The following is a 24137-nucleotide window of genomic DNA, read 5'->3' as shown; positions in this document are numbered from 1 at the left end:
AGACTTCTCTTTCTGTAAAGCTCCCTCTGTTCCAGAATGTTGTCTCCTCAGTTCAGTTCATTGAGCTCTGTTTGGTTTCTTACTCCATGCACTGTGGTTTGGAAGATCTTTTTGGCCAGTAACATAGGGAAATCGTAGGGCATATCTTGGTTTTTCCCTTCTTTCAGGAAATATTCTCCTGTACTTCTTTCTATTCAATGTGTAAGCACCTTCATTTCTCTATTTTGTCCAAATATACAACTGTTAAAGGTGAAGCATTAAATCCTGACTCCATTACTTTATCACAAGCAGATAGATGTACAAGCCTTAAATGACTTCCAAATTATTTAAGTTTGGAAAAAAGCTGATTTGTTGTGTACAGATTTATTTGAATACTAGATGTAGACTTTCTGTAGCCAAATTAAACCTACCCAGAGAGAGACAATTTAACCATCACATTTGAAAAAACAGACAAACAAACACCTGTGCATTTTGTCCAGAAAAGAAACAATGCAATTTGGTGTAACTTGAAATCTCTATAACTATATTACCTATATCTACACCTATCTATATACACGTATACATATTTCCACAAGATGTAAAGACCAATCAAGTTAGACTTAATGAATACAGTGAAGCCATTAATTTGCATAATTGCAAGAGTAGATATGCCGGCCAAAACAACACAACAATTTTAAGTTCTACTTATATAAAAGTGTTTCATACACCCTCTTAGCCTTCAATAAACCTATATGTAACAAAGCTCATTTTTGACCCATATGCTAAATTACTTATTAAATGTAGTATATAAACAATCTTATAAAACAGCCTTACCCATGCACTCTAACAAATCTTCACCTAGAATATCTATATAATTTTTATCTTAACAAACTCACATTTATAGGTGTATATATGTATTCTTTTCATAAAATATAATAGTTTTGTTGGGTTCCTAGCTATCCTATATGTCAATTATAGATGAATGTATGATATTAACAATGCACATATGGACAGACTATTTTCTGCAGAAATATTCGTATTTTAGGAAAAGGACTGCCAATAACTTATTCTTTACAGGGAAGAATTTATTATTCTAGTAAGATTCACATATCATCAATAAGATTAGCCAAATCTTACACATTTGGATAAAAATTTACATGTGGAATATGTTGTCATATAGTATCTGAGATAAGGTGACTAATAACCATTGGACTGAAACTAATATGTAAAGTATGTAATAAGAAAGGTATCTAAACTTTCTAAAGTGATATTCAATTTTCTAACTACATGTAATTATAATAATATATTAGGAACAGTCATTGGTATTAGTCACTAGTATTAGTTCATTTTGCCTGGATGAGCATGATTCACCAACTCCGTTTTATACCTTATTCTCATCCTCCCTCCCCCACAAAACACTAGGACACCCTTAATCTAAATTAGTTAAATACTACATGTTAATTAAAATATTATTAATTTACTGATTTTGAAAAGGTAGCACATTTACATTAGAGGATAACTGTTACTTAAATATTCACTGTGTGCCAGATTTTGTCCTAATCACTGTATATCTATTTTCCTACTTCACATAAAATTGAATGTTGGGAATTATTATACTGACTTTAGAAATAAAGCTATGAGCAAAATAGCTGAACTACTTCATCATTTTCTCCTAAAAATGGTCATCTTAAGTTAGAGCCAGGTCTCTTTCTTACACTTGCCACTATTCTATCCTGCTCAGAAATATTATGGTTTTGATAAATGGCTTCAAAATCTCTGCCTCTTCTAAGATTCTAAGACTGTATTATAATAATGCAAGCTGAAATTTTCCTGACTTGTAACTTTAAAGTCAGATGTTTCTTCAGTTAAATGTGACCCAATTAGTAGAATAATACCCAGGATCCTCACACAAGGCTACATTAAAATAACCATTAAAATGTTGCATTGGGCCTGGTGTAATGGTTCATGCCTATAATCCCAGCATTTTGAGAGACCAAAAGGGATAGATCATTTGAATCCAGGAGTTTGAGACCAGCCTATGCAACAAAGCAGGATTCCATCTCTACAAAAAAAAAAGTGGTTTTACAACATTAGCTGGCACAGTGGTCTGTACCGATAGTCTCAGCTGCTCAGGAAGCTGAGGTGGGAGGATCACTTAGTCACCATGGGGTGTGAGGCTGCAGTGAGCTATATCATGCCACTGCACTCCAGCCTGGACAACAGAATTAGACTCAGTCTACAGAAAAAAATTAAATAAATAAGAAAGATTAAACTGTGCACTGTAATCATCAGATTATTAAACTAGTTTTGCTAAATTGAGAAAATGTTACATAATTTCATTGATTTATATTCTGCAGCATTGTTAAAAATGTGAAACAAATCACATTACTTAATTCAATATTAAAAAGTTTTCATTCTCTACCAATATATGGCTGTCACTTAAACATCTTATAATGACAGTTGCAATAACATATGCTGCTTGAATTATTTCTAATGTAGTTTTTTAAAGCAGAGTTTTATTAATTCTGTGAGGTTTTAGGCAGAATTTTGTGTGTGCAAAATTTATTGAGCTGTTATTATGTTGTAGACATTTAAATTATTTTACTTGTATAAATAGTAAATGACTTAATTTTAAAGTAATATGGATAATTAGGTAATTTTAAGAATATATCAATCTATTCTGCATCCTTGCCTATAAATAGATTGTATTGAGTGTTAAGCTGTGTACGTTATAGGATTTCAACAGTTGAATTTATGTGTTTTTTTTTTTTTATATTTGGACTTCCAAAAGGGTCCAAAAGTACTAAAAACTTATAAAACTGGGTCTCAACACAAAATGTAACATTAGTTTTTATACAGAGTGGGGTGGGGGAGATAATATTACAGCCAGCAAGCAGTCATGGTTACCATCCACTGGTTTGATTCTATTATTGGCCGAATATAGATTAATGTACTTGTCTCCATTGTTCCAATGTATAATATATAAACATGATTATTGGGGTGATTTAGAAGCAGGATGCATTTAATCTTCTGCTCAGATCAATCAATTACAATACATAGGTTATAAAATGTTCTGTGATCTTACAATGAATCCTTAATAGAACAAATCTTGGACTTAAATGAAATTGGGAAATGTGTGAAGCCCACAGAGCTCACACACTTGTAACAGACAGTGGAGCTTTAACCATCACATATTTAATTAACCAACCCAAGCAAACAGAGACTGCTCTGAAAGTTGTAGAGAAAGAGAGAATACTTCAGGAAGCATAAAGCGACTTTTTCTAAGAAGAAAAGTGGAATTCAAGGGTTTCCAGATTCAATATCCTATGAAAGTTAGTTTCAGACTTATAGTTAGAGACATTATACACAGTTACCTTCTGCATGTCAATATATGTTGTCATGTGACAGATAAACTTTGTGTTTCCTGCTGTATTTGGAGATATCTATTTCTTTAAATCTATTAATTCACTGAATTTATGTGTAGTTTTAAAAAAGTTTAGTTATCTGCTGCCGGGCGCGGTGGCTCAAGCCTGTAATCCCAGCACTTTGGGAGGCCGAGGCGGGTGGATCTCGAGGTCAAGAGATCGAGACCATCCTGGTCAACATGGTGAAACCCCATCTCTACTAAAAATACAAAACATTAGCTGGGCATGGTGGCGCATGCCTGGAATCCCAGCTACTCAGGAGGTTGAGGCAGGAGAATTGCCTGAACCCAAGGAGGCAGAGGTTGCGGTGAGCCAAGATCGCGCCATTGCACTCCAGCCTGGGTAACAAGAGCGAAACTCCGTACCAAAAAAAAAAAAAAAAAAAAGAGTTTAGTTATCTGACCTTTGCCTAACTTATCGTTATATTATTATGCTATAAACTCTTAATTAAAATACAACTTTATGCATGAAACTTTAATTATAGTCTACATAATGTGCAACTTCTTCAGTTTTTTCTGGAGTCCTTGATGCATTTTGGAAGGAAGGTGAACTTGGGTTAAGATGCTAAAGAGAGGAGAAATCTGTTTTAGAAATGGATGTAAAAAGCACTCTGCATTTCTTTGGGTATTTGGCGAAGAAGAGTGGTGTGTATGGATACATCAGGGCCAGTTGCCTGAGTTTGTAGTTCTATTTTCTGTGGCTGGTTGCAGGCAGAGAACAGTTGCCAACGGCAGAGTCGGATTCAGAACCATGGATAGCTCCACACGTTTAGCACCTGGGAGAGAAACTGTTGTCTCCCAAGCTCAGCTGCCGCTAGCAAACAGTATGACAGAATGATCAACATATATATATATATATATTAGCAGAAAATAAAACCATACTCTGGCAATGTATGGCTTTTTATATTCCCACAGAGGCAACTGTAAGGATTCAGGAAAGCTCAAACTACTAGAAGAGCCTAGAGGTTGTCATAAGTAGCTTATTTTTAAAGTAAACCTTATTGGCCATAAAATTCAACATTCCTAGGAACGTCTTCTGTTTGATTCATTTGCATTACTCTGATATGAAATAGGAGGAATTACTTCGGTTCTTGTTTTTGTTTAAATTGGGAGGGTTGGGTTTTGGAACATAATAGTTGTTATGCTTAATTCCTGGTTATTGCAATCCACCTGATTCACCTTCCTAAACTAACCCTGCTTCTCGGCCCCTCTCAGTCCCACACTCATTATTTCACTTCAGATTTTAAGCTGTAACTGAGAAAATTAGAACCCAGCTGACTCAAGGTACAGGCATAGCAGGCTAATGAGCTACAAGAACCATCCCACCCCCCTCAAATTCTATCATGCAACTGCATGTGTTGACAGGAATCTCTGGACCCTTATCTCCAGCAGGAAATGAGAGTTTCGTCTGTGTTCTGCTTGAGTAGACCGAAGTCGTAGCAAATTCCATTTAGAGAAAGGGGCGTGGAGAGGGGCTACCAGGTTAAGGGGGTGGAGGAGAAAACAAAAATAAAGGGAAAAAGAAGCAAGAAAAACTAGAAAAACAACTTCGAAATCAGCTTTCCTGGCATGGATTGTCACATTTGTTTTCCTAAGTCTCCAGGAGGACTGTTTGAACAGAAGAGTCTATATACCCTGAGATTCCCACGCTGGCAGCCTTTAAGAAGTGAGAAGAAAGAGGACTCTATTCTGCCATTTAATCCCTTTCCTATCCTATACGAGATGATTCTTTAGAGATGGTGGTGGAGAGCAGAATGTGGCTAGTGGGTTCCGGAGATGAGTGGCATCGGAGGTCGCAGCAAGGCTGGTAACTCTTAGCCCCACCCACCTTTTGTTCGTTCCCCCTGGCGCCCAGCCTCACCTATTTCAAACTCTTTCCTTGTTTTGTACTAGTCGCTCGCACTCTTTGTCCTTCTCGTCTTTGGCCGTCTTATCTTTCTCGCAGCCTACGGCACCTGGAGACCAAATCAACCCCCAACCTTGCAACCCTCCAGGGACTCAGGCAGAAACTGGGCATGCTCAGCGGCGCGGGCAGCTTTCAGTCTTTCCGAGGCGCGGCTCAGCGCTGGGCAGGGACCCGCGTGCCAATTCAGTTCGGGCTTCAGCAGCCACCTCCGCTGAACCCAGGGATCCGAGCTGCGCCCTGAGGCTAAATCTACACCCTTAGATGGTTCATTCTCAATCTTCAACCTGCTGAGCGCCAACAGAGTTTACAAATAATCCTCATTAAGGAACTGTTTTCCCACCTGTCTTTTCCTTGCAGCTAAGGGTCGTTTAGCTACTGCGGCGTGAGGAGCTCAGCCCTGTGGCTGGTGGCTGTAGAGATCACCTTCCCCGAGTAGCTGTTTGTCACTGAGTTTTGGAGATTTCTTGGCTGGCTTCCGTTAAAGCATGCTTGAGTAATCTGAGCTGTGGCGGCGCCCAAGCTGTCGGGATAAAGGGAGCGTGTGTGTGTGTGTGTGTGTGTGTGTCTGTGTGTGTGTGTGTTAGGGGGAGAGGGCGGGGATAGAAACGTCAACTACCCCCCCCCCCGACCCCCAGTCTCCTATTCCCTCTCTCCTTCCTGCAAAAGCTGCACAAGTCTTCCATCCCCTCTCAGCCATCCTCACTGCTCTGGGCAACCGCCAGGTTAAGCCCATTTGCACTGAGAAATTGGCGCCGTTTGGGAGAAGAGAAACAGATCGATTGCCCTTGTGACTCCCCGCCCCCTTCCCACCCCACCCCCACCGCTCCCTCCCTCTTTCCCTCCCCCGCCACCTCCCCTCACCCCGCCTCCTTCCCGCTCCCCACCCCCAAACCCTCTCACCCGCGGCAGTCCGGTGCGAGGCCCCCTCCGGAAGGTGAGGGGAATGGATTGGACTCCGGTGGGGAAAGCGGGTGTCTAGAAGTGGTGCTAATGGGAAGAGAATTCTGGTTTCAAAAGAGGATGCTCCGCCACAAAGAGCGGCTCGCGCGCTGGCCTGGGCTCTAGCGGAGGAGAGATCCCGGGAGAACTCCAGAGCTCCGGGGGAGCGCTCCTCGGAAGACCGGGGCCAACATGCCTGTGCGCAGGGGGCATGTGGCACCACAAAATACATTTCTGGGGACCATCATTCGGAAATTTGAAGGGCAAAGTAAGTTCATTTGTTCTCTTCTCTCGCCCTCGCTTTCTGCTTTGATAGTGCACTTGGCGTCCGCCGCTTCCAAGCTGGGGAGACCGGCAACTCCAGGCTCTGTCAAGTTAAGAGGCTGTGAAACCGAGCCAGGAGGTTCGAATGGCAGCGGGAGTGTTCTCCTTCTGATATTAATTTTGATTTACATTTTAGATTACAGTCTCCATTATAGGAGGCAATTTGATCCTCCTCTACCACTGCTCCATTATCTGCCTTGCTACTTAATGTCCTACTATTCTACTATCTTAAAGGGAACGTGCTAGGATAACATGGGTTTATATTTTGAGGCTGTTTTACTGTAGACTTTCTGAAAGTCGGAAGCAGAGCAGACCATACAATTCAACAAGATAATGTAAATGGTAGTAGCGATGTAAATGGCTATGCAAACTATATTTTACCTTGGTTAAACTGCAAGGCAGTGGTATGACAGGGATGCTTGCTTGCTATTAGTTTATAGAAGCTAAATTTTGTATTGAATCAATGCAAATATATCCTCAGCAGGATAATTTGGAAAAACAGTATCTCATCTGTGGTGGTTCCCGATGCAAATAGCTCATTATTCAAAATAATATTCCTATTCTTTTTTTTAATCCCCTTTAAAATTTCCATCTAGAAATTTAAAAATGAAGTGTAATAAGTAAATCCCACAAAGACTGAATGCACAGAAATTTAATGTTGTCATGTGAACTAACTACAGGGAATAAATTGTTGGTATACAAATATATTAATTTAAGATCCTGTATTTGTAAACTTATTTTCGTCCTTTTCTTAAAACTCTATTAATACATTTGTATACCATGCATTTTGCGGTTGTTTCAGCACTGCATTTAGAGATGTGAGGACCTGGTACCTCGCATACAAAATAAACTTGTATATCTTCCTTCACCATCTATCTGGAAATAGTAAATACAATCTGTGATCAAAATTAATAAACTCTTTGTATTGAAATGCCTGCTACTACACACACAAAAAAATCAAGGATCTCCCAAAGTAAAAGTAAAAGGTGTTATCATGATATTTACTGTGTGTATGTAAATATTTTTCTTTCGGAAAATATATGTTATGAAAAGGTGAACCTTTGCATTATTGAACTGATATTAAATGTGAAGTAGTTTCATTAGTAAAGCTAGTTGTCTTCGTTTTTGACATGATGTGTGTGACATGCCCAAGAGAGATAGAGAGAAGCCAAAGGATAATAACTACTTTAAGAAAGTTGTATTCAAAGGGCCAAGGTTGAAATGAGAGGTCTGACAACTACAGAATGTTTCACTGTTTGACTTTGAAAACATTTACCTTACAATTAAATAACATTCTGAAAATATCAATGGGCAGCTGCTTGTCTGAGTGTCCACTAAGATCCCCAGCAGTTGCAGGGCTTGAAAACTAGACTATTTGGGAAATTCTATTCTTGCAGTTTGAAGAGTGGTTTCTTAATATTTTCTGTTAAAATTATTTAGGATAATTAATCTCACATTTAAATTTTGCAGGATTTCTTGTGTTTCTTTTTATAAAGGCTGGGGCAATTAGTAATTTGGGTGCACCTGCATTTCAGACTTATTATGCAACAAATTGCTTCAGTGTTACAGAGAATATTGTGGAAGCTTTTTAAAAGATGCCATACTATTTTCCTATTACAGATAAAAAATTTATCATTGCAAATGCCAGAGTGCAGAACTGTGCCATCATCTATTGCAACGATGGGTTCTGTGAGATGACTGGTTTCTCCAGGCCAGATGTCATGCAAAAGCCATGCACCTGCGACTTTCTCCATGGCCCCGAGACCAAGAGGCATGATATTGCCCAAATTGCCCAGGCATTGCTGGGGTCAGAAGAAAGGAAAGTGGAGGTCACCTACTATCACAAAAATGGTAAAATTTATCTATTTAGAATTCTTTCCATTTGATCCCATTGAAAAGATATTTTGACTATTGGAAGTTCATATGCAGAGAATCCCAAAATGTTCAATTGCAGATATGTGCTTTGCTTGTAGTATTTGGGGATCCAACAGATATGGGTACTCTGATGAGGGGTCAGGTAGAAACAATTTCTTCTTTGAATAAGGATACTGTGAATTGTTCAAAAGTGCAATAACATAATGTCACTAAGGTTAAAATGCTACAAATCAGTCTTAGATACTCCTCTTTTTACAGAATTATAGAAAGATCAACAATTTACTGCTTGTATTGGTATGCATTTGGTAGGTGAAAAATACAGTGTTATTTGTTTTAACTTTAAAATACTCCATAAAGCAAATTCATGTTGAAAACTATATCTAAAACTATTAGTTATGTCTCTTGGGTCTTTAGATTTAGTTGAAAGGCAATACCTCTTGTTTCTTTTGCTCCTTCTTATATAAGATTAAGGATAATAAATAGGAAGTTTTACATTGATCCAATTAACCTGTTCATATCAAATAATAAAGGCTGTTTATGTAGTCATAATTTGTTTTAAAATAAGAAATGTAGAAAAAAATTATGATACTGTGGAGTTATTAGTATTCATTTTATAACTACAGCAAAACTGGCACCTTAAACTTAAGGTCATACCTCAACTTCAAGGGCAACACCTCCTTCGGTCAAACTTGCTATGAGAGCAATAAGAGTTAGACATAACAGCTCTCTTAAAAAATTACACATGTAATATATAGGCATGTCTTAAATACTCAATATATATGTAAATGAACTCACATGTATAAATGCTCAGATATGCCCATTTTAAGGTATATATATTCCCAAATATCTATATCTATATCTATAAAGATATTTGACAATTTAGGGCTTAAAGGTAAAATTATTTTTATAACTTTCATGTTATAGTTAATTTTGTTGATATTTTATCTTCACCTATTTCTTTTTATCCCACTAACAGAAATTAGTAAGGCAGAGGGGTATCTGTTCAGATTTTTAGAAAACTCTTAAGTTTTTTATAAATATGTAATGTGCCATAGCTTATATCATATAATGACTCATCATTTTGTAAACTACAGAGAAAAAAAGACAGCAGGGAAAATGTTTAACTCTTACTCTTATTTTCTTATAATTCAAAGTACAATGTACAATTCTTAATTACTACATTTCCTTAACATGAACTTCAGTGGTTACAAAACATTACTGGAAAAACAGGTTTGTATAACTTTGTAATAATCTGTAATAAAAGCAATTGTATAGTTATCAAACAGATAGAAATTGTTTTTAAAGTTCTTCCCACATTTCTCTTACTTTTCTATCAGTAGTGTCGGCATACTAGAAATAGCCTAATTGCTCTCTTGTCTTGAAAACATTTGTTGGATTGAGCTCTCACTACCCAAATGCAACTCATGTCTTTTGAGTATCTGATGCCAACAATCTGGATGTTTGTAATAATTTGAATGTCTGATATTTTTTCTTATTGAATATTTATTATGACGTCAACACAGTCTATATTGTGGCAACTTGAGTGCGTGTTGGTCCATATTTGGTCATTATGTTTTCTAGACCATTTCATGGTTTTTTACAACTCATAGAATTTAAGTATGACATTAATCTGGATTGCCCAAATTGCTCAGATTAGGTATATCTTTCAGAGTGTTTTCAAGTAGCAGTTATCTATTGTACCACAAGTGGTATGATGATGTTTTGAAAGTTGTGCAATGGGAGTGTGTAAAATGGTCTCAAAACACCTTAAAACAGCAATTTAATAGGAATCACAAGCATGATTAATTCCTCTTAAATTGTTGAATCTTCTGTATTAAACATGTTAGTACATTGACAAATACAAATCTTTTTGTTTGAATGATTTTCTTGGTTATATGAATTAAAACGCCTCTTTTTTCAGTAAAGGATTTTTGGTTTGGAAGCTTGTTTAGGTCTGAAAAATTAATCTTTGGTAAAAATTTTGATTCTGTTGACTTCATTTTCAGATGTAACTCAATCTTCAAGGACTTGAGTATCTTTAGCATTAACAATAAAATCTACCCATTTTGCTTTAATTGATATGGAAAACATGAGCTGATGGGCTAAGCATTTTCTTTTCTTCCAAATAAAAATATTAATTTGAATGACTTTTTTAGATAGTGAAGACACAATCATACTTATTTGCTTTGCATGTAATAAATTTGTGTTTTAGCTACCAGTTCAAATACCTTGAATAGAATTTTCACTGTGTCTTGGGATTATTTATATGACAACTGCAAAATCAGTTAGAGCTTATGAGGTAAAATTCTTGGATAGTCTTACTGCTTAGAGATATGACTACTGCCAGCTACGCTACATTTATAAAAGCAGGAAGGGTGAAAATCACCAACATTTTTGTTGATTTGTTTCTCAAAGTTTCCTTAATTCTTTGCTATTGATGCCACGACTTTTGAGAGTTTCTTGATTTCTTAACTGTATACAGTAAATCCTTCTTTGGCTTATTCTTTATTTAGCATTTCACAAGAATATGAAGAATGATGTAATAAGCCCAATGAACAAATCGACAGAACATTGATACATTCTGTTTCCATTTCTTCCATTTGCTCTTACCGGAGGAGTAAAAATATCACTGAGGCATTATTTTGGAAAGCTTGTTCACTAACATGGCCCAGAGGCTTTATAAGCAATTTAAACCCGTGATCTATGCAATGAATTCACATTGATGCAGTTCATGGTGAATGGCATGATTGTCATTTTGAAATAACACTTCCTACTATGCTCCTGTATGTGATTGTGCTAGGTACAATTAAACTCGCTGTTTATCAGAATATCAATTTTTAAAAACCTAGTTATTTGCGGTAGGAATATTTGACAGCTCTTCCTTTGAGGATTCTATTTTACAGTTTAAGTCATTATTGCATAAATCATCCTTGGCAGCTGTGAAATATTGCTTGAGGTGATAAAGCTGTAAATCTTTTGACATAAAACTCTAATTATACAAAACTATAATTATGCTTTGACTTATATAAGGATGGGCATGTATTTTAATAGCATAATAGATTCATTTAAAAATACCTTTTCAGCAACAAAGATTAAAAAATAGCAAACTCTTGAGTTACTAACTAGTTTGTAGTTTGTAGATGATACAAATAGAAAGGAAACAAACAAAAAAAATAGCCCCCACAACTAAGTTTATCCTTCATCTTGTTTGGACTATGTCACAGAATAGAGCTAGCTAGTTTAAGTGCTAAACCCCTTCAGGCATATTTAGAAATGTGACTTTGACCTTAAATTATCAAGCAACTTTAAACATTTGAAAAATCAAAGTAAATTTCTCCAGGAGAAATAAAGGTCTTTACCAGTAGGAAAGTAGGACTTAAAATGTATTATTTTCTGAGGTCAGAGCATTCTTCTTGTATTTTTGTCATTATGCTTCCCTACACACCACAGTAGCAATTTTGCTAACAAATCAGAAATATACAGTGCTACTTTCCTTATCTTCATGCTGCTTTTAAAGAACTGAAGAATGATAAGGGGCTGAGGGAAGTCCTGCCTAATCCAGTCAGATATCAGTACAAAGTTTCAGAGGTAGAGTTTGATTAACTAAACTCAGAAGAGGTCTTGCTTTGGTAGTATTGAACTTACTATATCTGAGAATTACGTGGAATTATCTTCTAGAAGCAGCCTTGCTTTTGTGAATCAAGGTGAAGATGTAGATTGAGCGCCTCCTCTCTCTCATGTAATGTACCAGGCACTATAAGAACAGCAGGGGCTGGGCGCGGTGGCTCACACCTATAATCCCAGCACTTTAGGAGGCCAAGGTGGGTGGATCATGAGGTCAAGAGATTGAGACCATCCTGGTCAACATGGTGAAACCCTGTCTCTACTAAAAATGCAAAAATTAGCTGGGCATAGTGGCACATGCCTGTAGTCCCAGCTACTTGGGAGGCTGAGGCAGGAGAATTGCTTGAACCCAGGAGGCGGAGGTTGCGGTGAGCCGAGATAGGGCCATTGCACTCCAGCCTGGGCAACAAGAGTGAAACTCCGTATCAAGAAAAAAAAAAAAAAAAAAAAAAAAAAAAAAAAAAAAAAAAAAAAAAAAAAAAAAAAAAAAAAAAAAAAAAAAAAAAAAAAGAACAGTAGGAAGATATACAAAGGATGATTTCACCTGATCTCTGTAGGACATTTGTATTACAGAGTGACTAATATTCATTTTTATCTTCTACATAGCAGCTGTTTTTATAAAATTATTTTTAAAGGAAAAACAGTATTTGGAGTATGAGGTTGTTAAATGCATAGAGAGCCTACAAAATTTAGTATTAATTGCTGTTTTCCTTCTATTCCCCAATTTTAAAACAAATGTGCTTATGTATATCTTTTTTCACCTTTGTCATGTATACGTAATAATATATTAAAGAAGCAATGAAGCTTAGTTAAAAGTTTATTAGCACAAACAGAAATTTCAAAAAATTTCATAATAGCTTTATATAAGTTATATGGCATATAAAACATTCAGCTCTCTTAATTCTTGGATTGTGTAGAAGAGATACAGATGGTAGTTTTTTAGACAAGAACAAAAATATATTTTATGTGTGTGTAATTCAAGCAATGAGAAAGATTTTCAGAGAGTATCTTGCCTAGAGTTTGCTTGGGTGTTCATTTTAACTTTCTGTTTATAATTTTTTATGTTCTATTCAATAGACTATTGCGACAACAGTAATCCTAAAATTCATTTCTTTTATGTGCCTAAATTTTGTATCATCTCATGGACTTTGAATATTATCCAGAATTCAAATTTGATCAGTTGTAATTGTTGATAAAATAGGCATTCTCAAGAAATGCTCTTCTTCACAATTCGAAAACGATTTCAGTATTGTCCTAAGTAAAACCAAATATCCTAAAATGTAGGTGAGCTGTGTTTATCAGTTACTTTTCACTATTCACCAACATCATACCTCTAAGCAGCTCTGGTGCCAAGAAGAAGCCATAGTTTCTACCAGCTTGAGAGTGAACTTCTCAAGTTATTTTCACATCCAAGGGGCTTGAGAACAGGTCAGTTTAGTATTATACAAACAAGATAGGGTTAACGGGAGAAACTTGCTTCCACCGGCTTCAAAAGGTTTTTGGTTGGTTAGTTGATTGGTTTTGGTTTTGTTGCTGTTGTTGTTTCCTATAAATAATCTCTGAGTCCATTGCTAGCAATCTGGCCTGCCTAGTTAGTTGAGCCACAGGGAAGTAATAGTTGGGGTATGAGTACTGAGGTATCACCATTCATCTGGGCTTGTAAACTAGAAACTTTGGCATAATTTTCCACTTTTCTCCATCCCTCAGCTCCCTAAAACCAATTGGTTACCAATCCTTTCAATATTTACATCAGAAATGTTTCTCAATGCTTCCTCCACTTTTCCAACCACTTCAAGTGGTCTGATTAAAGCCTGCTGTCCTTCTGAAGTAATCAAGTTTCCAGTTTCTCTCCTACAATCCATCCTCTATATGCTGTCAGAGAGCTATTCCCAAAACATGAATCACCTATACTTCTTAGTGCCAAGAATTACTGGAAGTAATTTTTACATATCAAATAGTGGATACAACCATCCCATAAAATATATACTCTTATTATCCCCATTTTGTGGAAATAACACTGAGGCTCAGAGAGACTGAATAATTTGCCAAATTGCACATAGCTTATACATGGTGGAGTCTGAGCCCTTAACAAATTTGCCTTACAGCTGCTCGATGTACCAATATCAGACCTCAGCTTGAAAACCTGTTTTCAGTCATTAAACCTCTCAGGATACTGGCTGCCTTCAGAATTGAATTCACTTGGGATTTCAAGAATGGTGTTGTCTTAGTCTTTTCCTGCTGTGATAACCAAATAACTTAGAGTGGGTAACTTACAAATAATAGAGATTTATTTCTCACAGTTTTGGAGTCTGGGAAGCTCAAGATCAAGGCATGAGGCTGGTAAAGGTTGGTTCTTTGCTTTCAAGATGGAACTTTGTTGCCTGTGACCTCACAAGGCAGAATACAGAGGGCTAAAAGGGGTAGTCATCTCTCTGAAGACTCTTAAAGGCATTAATCCCATTCAGGAGAGTGGAGCCCTTATGACTTAATCACACCCCAAAAGTCTACACTTCTTACGACTCTCATGTTAGGGTTGAAGTTCCAACATATGAATTTTGAAGGAACACATACATTGAAACCATCATAGGTATGTTTAGAGAAATCGAACTGGATTCCCAGCTCTGAAAATAACTAGACCTTCTTTGTGCCTCATTTTTCTTTTCTGATACCTATTTGGACAATATCATCTATGTTGTCAGGCTTATTGAATGTGTTGCATGCAATCAAGAACATAGCATTATTTCTGGCATGGTTTCTTGGCTGTAATTTGTTCAATAAATATCAACTAGTTGAATATATTGCACCTTAATTTCTCCCGCAAATCTTATGATCCAGTCATACTTGATTTCTCAGTTTCTTAAAGTAGTAACATATTTTTCTTCTACTAATACTCTTTAACCTTTAGAAGTTTCTCTTTACCTGTAATGAATACTTCAAAGTATTTCTAAATGGATTGCCCTTCTTTCAGCTTCTTATCTTAAAGAAACCGTCTTTATCCTTTCAAAGACAGGTCAAAAGACCTCTCTGTGAAGTTCCGCCTGATGTTCTCACTGCCTGCACCTCTGTGTCCCATTAGCACTTGGTTCTAGACTCCATGGTAGCCTCTGAAGTGTGCTTCTTGTTATTACATATTATTGTAGTTAATTTAGTCTATTTTTAGTTTATTCAGATAAAACACCAAGTCTTATTAATTTCTGTCTCCAGAATATACAGAAGAGTAACTAGTACTAAGTGGGTGCACTGTTAGTATTCACCTAAAGAATGAAAAGAAGATGAAAAATGGTACCATGGGGTTAGAAAAAAAAAAAAAAACTACTTAAGATAATAAGATCTAGGGGAAAGTGTATTATAGGAAAAGTGTGATGCTTTGAATATTTTTTTTTCATTTTCTTAAGAACAATTCTAAAATATTAAAAACCATTTTTACCTTAATTTTATTAGTGGCCATATTTTTTGTTTAGTAATCTAAGATATTAAATCATCTTCTTAGCCTGAAACTATATGAATAGCTAGAAAGATATTTAATGAAGAGTTAGAGATAAACTGTCACCAGAAATTATTAACCTGTTACCTAAGTGTCACTCACTTGCTACCCCACGAATGACTTACTAGTGTCTCCAACAATCTCTAATAGAACAAATCGAAGTTTTTTTCTGTTCTCTTCTAACTTGATTTCATTGCTATGGTTGACACAATATCTAATGCAACAATTTATCCTTCCTTGGGTTCTTGAAAATTCTTAATCAGTAATGAAGCTTGATTTCAGGGTTATACAATAATGCAAATGTAAAATGTAAAGTGATAAAGCTAGGTTATTAATAATTAATTATTATAATTGACAAATGAATATTTCCTCTCTCTCTTTACTGTGCTGTCTGCATTTACAGATAGTACTGAACTACCAAGAAGCAATATAGTTAGGTAGTTATAAGGCATTAATTACAGTAGTGAAAAAATATGTCTTATTATGAACAAATTAAGCAAGTTAATAGGTTATGAGAAAACAGAATTCCAGATTCTCATGGCTGTTACTGAGTATTCCATAATCTCCGCCTCATCCTCCTTAAATTTACATGAAATATCTAATTAAGAAAAGCAAAGGGCCCTTTCCATGATAGCTCGAATCCTAGCTGAGGCGTCTCCTATGACTTTTCCCAAGTTAAAGTAGGCCTGCTTGTGTGCAAACTTGTCCTTTTCATGATTCCCACTGTTTTGTAGAATGTCTCACACTACTTTTTACTCAGAAAATGGGTAAAAACAGCTGTGGCTGGTGCTCAGTGGGCAGGAATTCAAGGGAGGAGTGAGAGAGGACTGTGGGTACATTTCTGCCTTTAGTTGGCTCATTTTGTAAAATGATCTCAAACTAGACTCTGCAGGGCAGGATGTCTGAGGTTCCCTGAGCCACATGGCTTTTGCTTACCTGCATTTTCTTTCCAGATGAGTCAGAATACAGTGTAATACCAAGTGGACTCTCACCATTGTGGGTTTTATTGTTTCCTTTTTCTGTTTTTATTTTATTATTTCCTTCTTCCTTTGGGATCATTAGGGGTGTTTTCATTTATCATTCTTTCTTAATTTTGATAGAACATTAATTCTTCCACGTTTTTTGAAATACTGGTTTTGAGAGAAATGTAATAACTGCATGAGTTCAAGCAACTTAAAATGTCTGTTGCTTATATAGATTATTGTCCTTTAGCCTCAAAACACTCTTCTTACTTCTATTCGGTGAAATCTGTATCAATGACTTAAGATGATGGGCATGATGACAAAAATGAAAATACAAAACTAGTGGTGGTTTTATAACAAATAACAAATAAATAAAAATCTATTTGTGCTAAAAAATGATCAACTATTTTAACACAATCTTAAGGTATTTGCATATACTAATTAAGACTATATCAATTGGACAAAATCAGTGTCAGAGCTATGCAGGTTGTATGGTATGTGAATGCTTTTTAATAAAGTTTCTGTTTACTCTTTTAGCTAAATCCATTAAAATTTCTTCTGATTTTGCTAAAAAGTCCTATATATACCATCTGTTTTCTTTAATAATATTAATGATTTGATCTTTAGCTGCACATTTATTCAAGGTGTTTACATGTAACAGATGTGCTCTTTAGATTTTAATTTTCTTGGTTGTAGGCAATGGACACCAGTCCTCTACTCAGTACAGATTTTCTCCCAAAGGACGAACATTGAGTTCCAGCTCAGCGATTGGTTCTCCCTATAAATTGCTTTAAGTGATTTTCATGACAGCTTTGGGAGCAGAAATTATCCCATTTTATAGACAAGTTAAAGTGAGTTTCAGAGAAATTAAGTACTAATGATCACAAGCAATGTGGAAGTGTGGTTTACAATCTATGTTTATCTATGCTTGCAAACTCTAGCACATTGCCTCCAAATGATACACCTCTTAAACCTCAACCTACTCTATTCTATATTTCCTAGTTCTAGTTCTTAATCATAGATTCTACTGATCATGAAAGGTTCAAATTTGATTAACTTGGTTCATACCAAAGAGTGAATAAAGCAAGGCATTTTGCATTTTAAACAGAACTTTATCAATCAAAATGAATCTCTATCAGACAGAGTGTTAGATTTTAGTAGAATGAGGATAGCTAGAATATGCTTATAATTTGCATCATTTTTAATGGCATTCTTTTTTGCTCTTAAAAGTGTCCCAGTTTTGGACTATACATTGTATGGTTGACTTAGATTTTGGGGGCATGTTTGGTTAAGGCCCTCTCAGCTACTATATGTCTAGTCTTTATCTACAAAGTTACGAAGAAAATTCATAGAGTATTGTGGCTCAGTAGGAGGGACATGTATAGTGTCATCTTCCCCTCTCCTTCCCACAAGAAAGTTTTATTTCCTGGCAAGATTATGTGACTTGACAAAATTCACTGCTAGTATTTCAAAGGGAAAGCATAAATATACTGTATGGAGAGAGTCTGGTTGATTTAAAATGCCTCCAATTTTCTGCATCTTGAGCCAAATGTCAGATTCAATTCCTGCTACACAGCCTACTATCTTGTTTCCCTGAGCTCCTCCCAAACCCGTCATCCTCAGGATTCCTCCCTTTGACCACTGGGTTCCTTCTTCCTCAGATAGCCTTAATGTCCCCTCCCTGAACCCTTCAACACTCCTTCACTTTTAAGCAAATTCTGTACCGCGTCAATCTCAGCTCATTTCTAAGGTCTCTAAGTCCCTCAGGTAGCCTTCTCCACATTTCCTAATGTGTTTTCCTTTTCTCTATTGGAACGTTTATGAAACTGTGTTGTAGTAATTTGTTTCTATGTCTGTCTTTTCCACTCTGTTGAACATTTTGAAGGTACTTTTTAAGGCAGTTTTTAAAAAGTAGAAGAAATGGTGGGTGAGTAAAGAATAGACTTAGCGATCCCAGCAATACACCCATTTACAGATGAATATGTATGTTAGGTGTCAGGGTCTGTAAAAATTTCATTCATTCACCATATTGTGCCATTTTGCTAGCTAAGAGAATGGTGAAAATCAATAATTTACATTGTTTATTGACTAAGAAATTAATTATTAACTTGCTGCCATATGGTTTATATATTATAAACAATTTATTCTAATACTTAATAACATGTAACTCATTATAAAATTACATAACAAATCACTCTTCCTAGTTAGCCTAGAAAGAAAAAGGTGAATGGTCAGAAGAGTTCAGTTAGATCCCTGATGGCAACACAGTTGACTGATTCTGATGGAACACCCACAAGTTTAATAAAAGGAATAATATCTCTACATGTTCTCATAATGATATGTGCATATTTACAAATCATCCCAGCCCTCTCTGGATCTCCTCAGTTAAATACACTTGACAAAAAACTTATAAAACCTTTCAATTATTCTGATATCTTTTTCTATCTTTTCCCACACATTGGAAGCAGCTTCAGACTTACACTGGTCTCACAACACATTTAATTATTTTTTCCAAGCCATGGGTCATGGATTGAGATTGTAAGGCCTGTATGATATCAGAAGACACTTTAACAGTCACATCCTGATACAGGATTTCACCACTTCAGCAAGGACTTCACATCTCTACTCTCTCTCTGCCTCTGTCAAAGTGATATAATTTCGCTGTTGAAAAATTAGAAAATACAGAGAGAAAATAGAAAAAAAAAAAATCTTAATCCTAAGAGATCTCCACTGTTACAATGATGGCGTGTAGTGCAGCTCTAATTTTCCTTCACAAATACACTTGTGTGTGCATTCATGCATGTTTTTAACAAGACCAGAACAGCACCATATATATAAAACTGTAGTTTGTTTTCCTCCCTGAGAAATTCCTGTTGAACATGCATATGCTTTTTAATGATTTCATAGTATTTTTACACAGACAGCCAGTAATTGTGTTAATATCTACAGAATATTACCAATATTTATCACTTAATAATTGAACGCTTAACTATTTCTAACTTTTTACTATTGTGCAAATGTACCAAGAGTCTATTCATCCATCTTGATCACCTGTACTTGTTTTTCTTACAAAATACTTGTAGAAGTATAATTACTGCATAATAGTATGACTATCTTAAAAACTTTTGATACCTCTTGTCAAACTACAACTCCAAAAAGGAATATGTTTAACTGCACGTTTTATGTGCCTAATACAACTTGGCATTCTTTTTAATTTTTGTTAAATCAAGTAGAAAGAGTAGCTTATTGTATGATCACTAAATTTAATCCAAAGTCTTTATTGAAAAACACACATAGAAAATATTTGAGGCAATTTATTTGCCTATTTTAAAAGTGCTAAGTATTTTCAAACCTAGGGAGCAATGAGAATCTCTTTAATAGTTGAATATCCTCGCTGGGTGCCCCACTTCACGCCAGGTTCACTCTTCCAAATACTGCTTTTCACATTCACATTTTCATTTAAGTAATTTGCTGGCATTTTTCCAAGCCTCATATTCAGAAACTGATACCAAGTCTTTACTATTTAAATAATTTACTATTTAAAAGTTCAAACATTCCTTGATACTTTTTCTCCTTTCTATAAATTGGTCTTTAAGTTATTTTCAGTATTTCTTATATATTTTAATATTTCTTATTTCTTATCTAAATAAACTTTGATGAAAATTTTAACTAATGAAGAGTTTTTCTTCAGTAGTTTTTATCTCAATATATATGTATATGTATATTCCGATTTAAATATACTAAATATACGATATATACATATATAGTTTTGCTGAGATGAAAGCGATAGGGAAGTTAGCAAAGTCATAATAAATAAACATTCTCCTAGGATATCATGTAACAGAAGTGAAATGCATTTATGAAATGCCACTTATAGTGGCATCAAATGCTCACAATTACATATGATATGTGAGGAAAGATATAAGCAACAAAATTATAACACAGTATTAGATAAACTGCTAAATTTATCCCAATATAATATTGTTGAAACGAATGCAGGGAAGGATCATTCTCTTCCTAGGCTGCCTTCCTTAACCAAGACATGCAGAGCTCTGGTAATCTGATCTTTCTAGCTGTGACTCAATTGTCAGGTCTTCCCTCCAGGTGTTCTTTATAATGAATGTCACTTAACCAAGACTCAGTAGGATTTATGGATTTTCAGATTGCTGTTTTCAGAATTTGCTCCCCAATGAAGGACTACACAAAAATGCCATTAATGATACACAAACTCAACTGTCCTATTAGCTGGCATCTATTCATTCTAAAATCACATAACTTGTTTCTTTGCGGGTCATGTTTCCAGAGTAAGAAGAAGGTGTCCTAGTGAAATTTCATACAGGCCAACATTCATTATTTTAAATACATTCACAGCAATGTGTGCATAGGGTGAGTTACACAACATTTTGTCTTAATTACTGGTACCCTCAATAACTTCAATAATGAATTTTCCTCTAAAGAATACTTCATCTCAAAGAGTTACTACTTTTTGTTATTAATCTAAACGTTTTGAAAATAGGAAGAATGCTGCTTACAGCCTTTACATCTTTACCAAGTAAGATTTTATAATATAATTCTTGATTTTTCTTCAGTANTACTGAAGAAAAATCAAGAATTATATTATAAAATCTTACTTGGTAAAGATGTAAAGGCTGTAAGCAGCATTCTTCCTATTTTCAAAACGTTTAGATTAATAACAAAAAGTAGTAACTCTTTGAGATGAAGTATTTTCTTCAGTATTAGAAAATAAAACTAAATGTTGGTGGAGCTAATGCTGTGCTACAGAAATGAAAATTAATTTCAAGTGTTAAAGACAAAATTATTTTCATAGGTACTTCTTAAGCGGCAATTAAAAAAAATAATTGATAAAATTTAAATTTTCTTTTCCAAAAAGAGAATTAGAGATTTTAGTTAGACTATCTACATTTAAAATTCTATAAATTTAAAATACAAAATATAAAGAATGAAGATGAAGCCTGCTCTTTTAACAGCTTTAGTTGCATGATGAAATTCCTGGAAAAGACAAACAAAAGAAACCTCAGGCACCGAATTTTCATTCCAGCAGAAGCTATGTGTGCTGACTTCTATTAAAGATTCCAAGAAACATGGGCTAAAAAGACCAGAGACTTTTTCTAAATGTAATGACTTTATTATACTATAAAGTATAATAAAGACTATGTTATAATATAACTAGGCAAGGCTTTTTTGCTACTAACCCCATAGTCCTAGAAATGGAATTATCAGCCCCTTCTCATTACCACAATAAGTTTAACTATAACTCAAGTGAGAAATCAGATCCTGGAATTTTGTTATTTTTGCTGATTTTAGTTTATTTACATTCATGCACACTACTATATTGGTAATTATTTCAAGGATTGGGCTAAATTATTCTGTAGCATTATGAAATTCTATAATTGGATATAAATAATAGAGTGTGATTTGAACACTTTAATATTAAGTATTTATGGAGTACTTGTAATGTGCCTGTATTCTTCTAAAAACGTTTTTTTTTTCCATTTCTAGCACATCTGAAGACATATATATTTTATTGTTTTCATTTTAGAGATTTTACAGATTGAAAAGATGAAGTTCAATAACTTCCTCAACACAACACAAGTAGTACATAGCAGCTACCATCTGAGTGCAGACTGTCTTCTTTCAGAGCCCTGTGCTCAGCACTCTACCACCTTGCCCATCTCCTGTTCAGGTAGATACAATGACATACTCAGCACATACATATGTGCAGCCAGGTCTCCCCTTGATAAAAGGTGTAAAATGTTTCTGGATTTTAGGCATTTAAATGTTTTAATTTTGGAGGCTGATAATCTTCTTTCCTTAAATGCAGTTAAACAAACATCTGCCTCCAGCTGTACAGGAGGATGTGCTTGTGCCTTTGACACCCCAATCCTACTCTCCTTTAGAAGCAACAGGCATTATAATCCTTGTGTTTCCCATGTACTGTCAGGTTTAAGAACCATTGCTATATGTTGATTTGATTACCTATGGCTTCTGGATGATTTTAGAAATAATTTAAATTCACCTCTGTTTCCCACACCGCCTTGCATAGAGTAGCTGCTCAATAAATAGTTTCTTTAATTAATTGAATTACTTGAAACATTAGACACATTCTCTTAACCAAGCTTGCATTTGATCTATTAGTTACTTCTTTGATAAAGTGAAAGTAGTCCCTTACCTGTTTGAAAGGGATGATAAGGAGGGACCATAGTCTAGTGTTTCAAATTGTGAACACTGGAGCTGTGTTACCTAGGCCTACACCTTGAACATACACATTGTGTCATCTTTTACCTTTCCGCCCTGTCCTCACTTTCTTCATCAGTGGAATGGGAACTTTGAGTATACTAGAACCTATCTTATACAGCTTTGTGAGGACTAACTGTGTTTACATTTGTAAAAGCACTTAAAACAGTTCCTGGTACCCAGTAAATGCAATAGAAGTGCTAAATAAAATAAGAAAAGAAAAGAAAAATGTGACAAGGAATTGGGTTTAAAATACATATTAAGTTGATATCCTTATTGAATTTTGTACTCAAAATAAAATTTTCTGTCACATCTGTGGCTGAGTAAAACAATGTGAAACAAATTTTGATATCAGTAGGTTAAAGAAGAAAGCAGCAGTTTTTGAAAATTTAAAATGTAAAAATTTAGGGGATTTATTGTGGAGATTGTGGCCTCAGTCAAATTCTGGACTTTTTTTAAAAAAAATATGAACACTGAAACTCACTTTACGTATGGCTGTATTGAAAATATCAGCAGTTTGGAGAACTTGGGCTCACAATTTCCCTGTGTGTAGCTGTCTTTCAGCTATATTAAAACAATTTCAGTAATGGTGTTCCAGAAACCACTACGTCTTAAAGTAAAAGTTACTCAGTGCACACAGTGAGGTGTAAACTCAGTAAGGAGTAAATTTTCTACTCCCCAGGATTTAGTGAGACCCAAGATAAATTTTGTTGAAAGTAAAGCTGTAAAAGTAATTATAAACCTATCTTTTGAAGAAAATAGGTAGATGTAAATGTCCAAATATAAACACTGCAGCTAAGGTGACAATATAATTTATTATTCAAAGCAAGATTCTTTTCAAAGTGAAAGAGGGAAGTTTTTATAAATTGTACCAAGATGATAGAAAAAATCCAGGGCTGATTCAGGCAAACTGGATGTATAGACACCCTGAATACAAACTATACCTGACATTTTTCAAAATATATGCCATTCTACAGTATAGAGTTTTCATGAACATTTTTTAGGTTTTCCAAACCAGTGAGTTAAAAATGTAGCCACTCATTCTTGTGATGCCTAAAATGTTTATTGTGTAGACAAAGATGGTGTCTTGCAATCTGGAGAAATGAGTTAGAATTGCACTAAAGAATACATTGCACCTTCTGACCTGTTTCAGATAAAACTGCCAGTGAATTCCTCTGTAAATTCCATTGTTTAAGGTTCTTACTAAAGAGAATTAACCTTAACCATTTTGTGAACCATAGTAAGTCACAAGCACAGCAATGGACTAAAGGTAAAAAAGATTGAGTTCATTGTTGATGGCAGCAGTCCCTTACATGACTGACTTTGAAAAGGATCTTTATCTTGGAATCTGTTAAAGTGTGAGTG

The 24137-nt window shown here is 35.3% G+C and overlaps 1 protein-coding gene across 1 annotated transcript in view; it reads left to right on the top strand.

Moving 5' to 3' along the window:
• The first annotated feature begins 6078 nt into the window (after positions 1-6078).
• Positions 6079-24137, top strand: part of KCNH7 (potassium voltage-gated channel subfamily H member 7) — a 470024-nt gene continuing 451965 nt past the window's right edge. The window contains exons 1-2 of the mRNA XM_037745216.1: positions 6079-6516; positions 8193-8423. Of these exons, the coding sequence (XP_037601144.1) occupies positions 6441-6516; positions 8193-8423 (307 nt within the window). The 5' untranslated portion in view covers positions 6079-6440. The remainder of the gene's footprint in view (positions 6517-8192; positions 8424-24137) is intronic.

The sequence above is a fragment of the Cebus imitator genome, unplaced genomic scaffold, assembly GCF_001604975.1.
Source record: "Cebus imitator isolate Cc_AM_T3 unplaced genomic scaffold, Cebus_imitator-1.0 Scaffold10, whole genome shotgun sequence".
NCBI lineage: Eukaryota > Metazoa > Chordata > Mammalia > Primates > Cebidae > Cebus > Cebus imitator.
The sequence above is the reverse complement of the archived record's forward strand: the minus strand, read 5'-3'. Positions and strand labels throughout refer to the sequence as shown.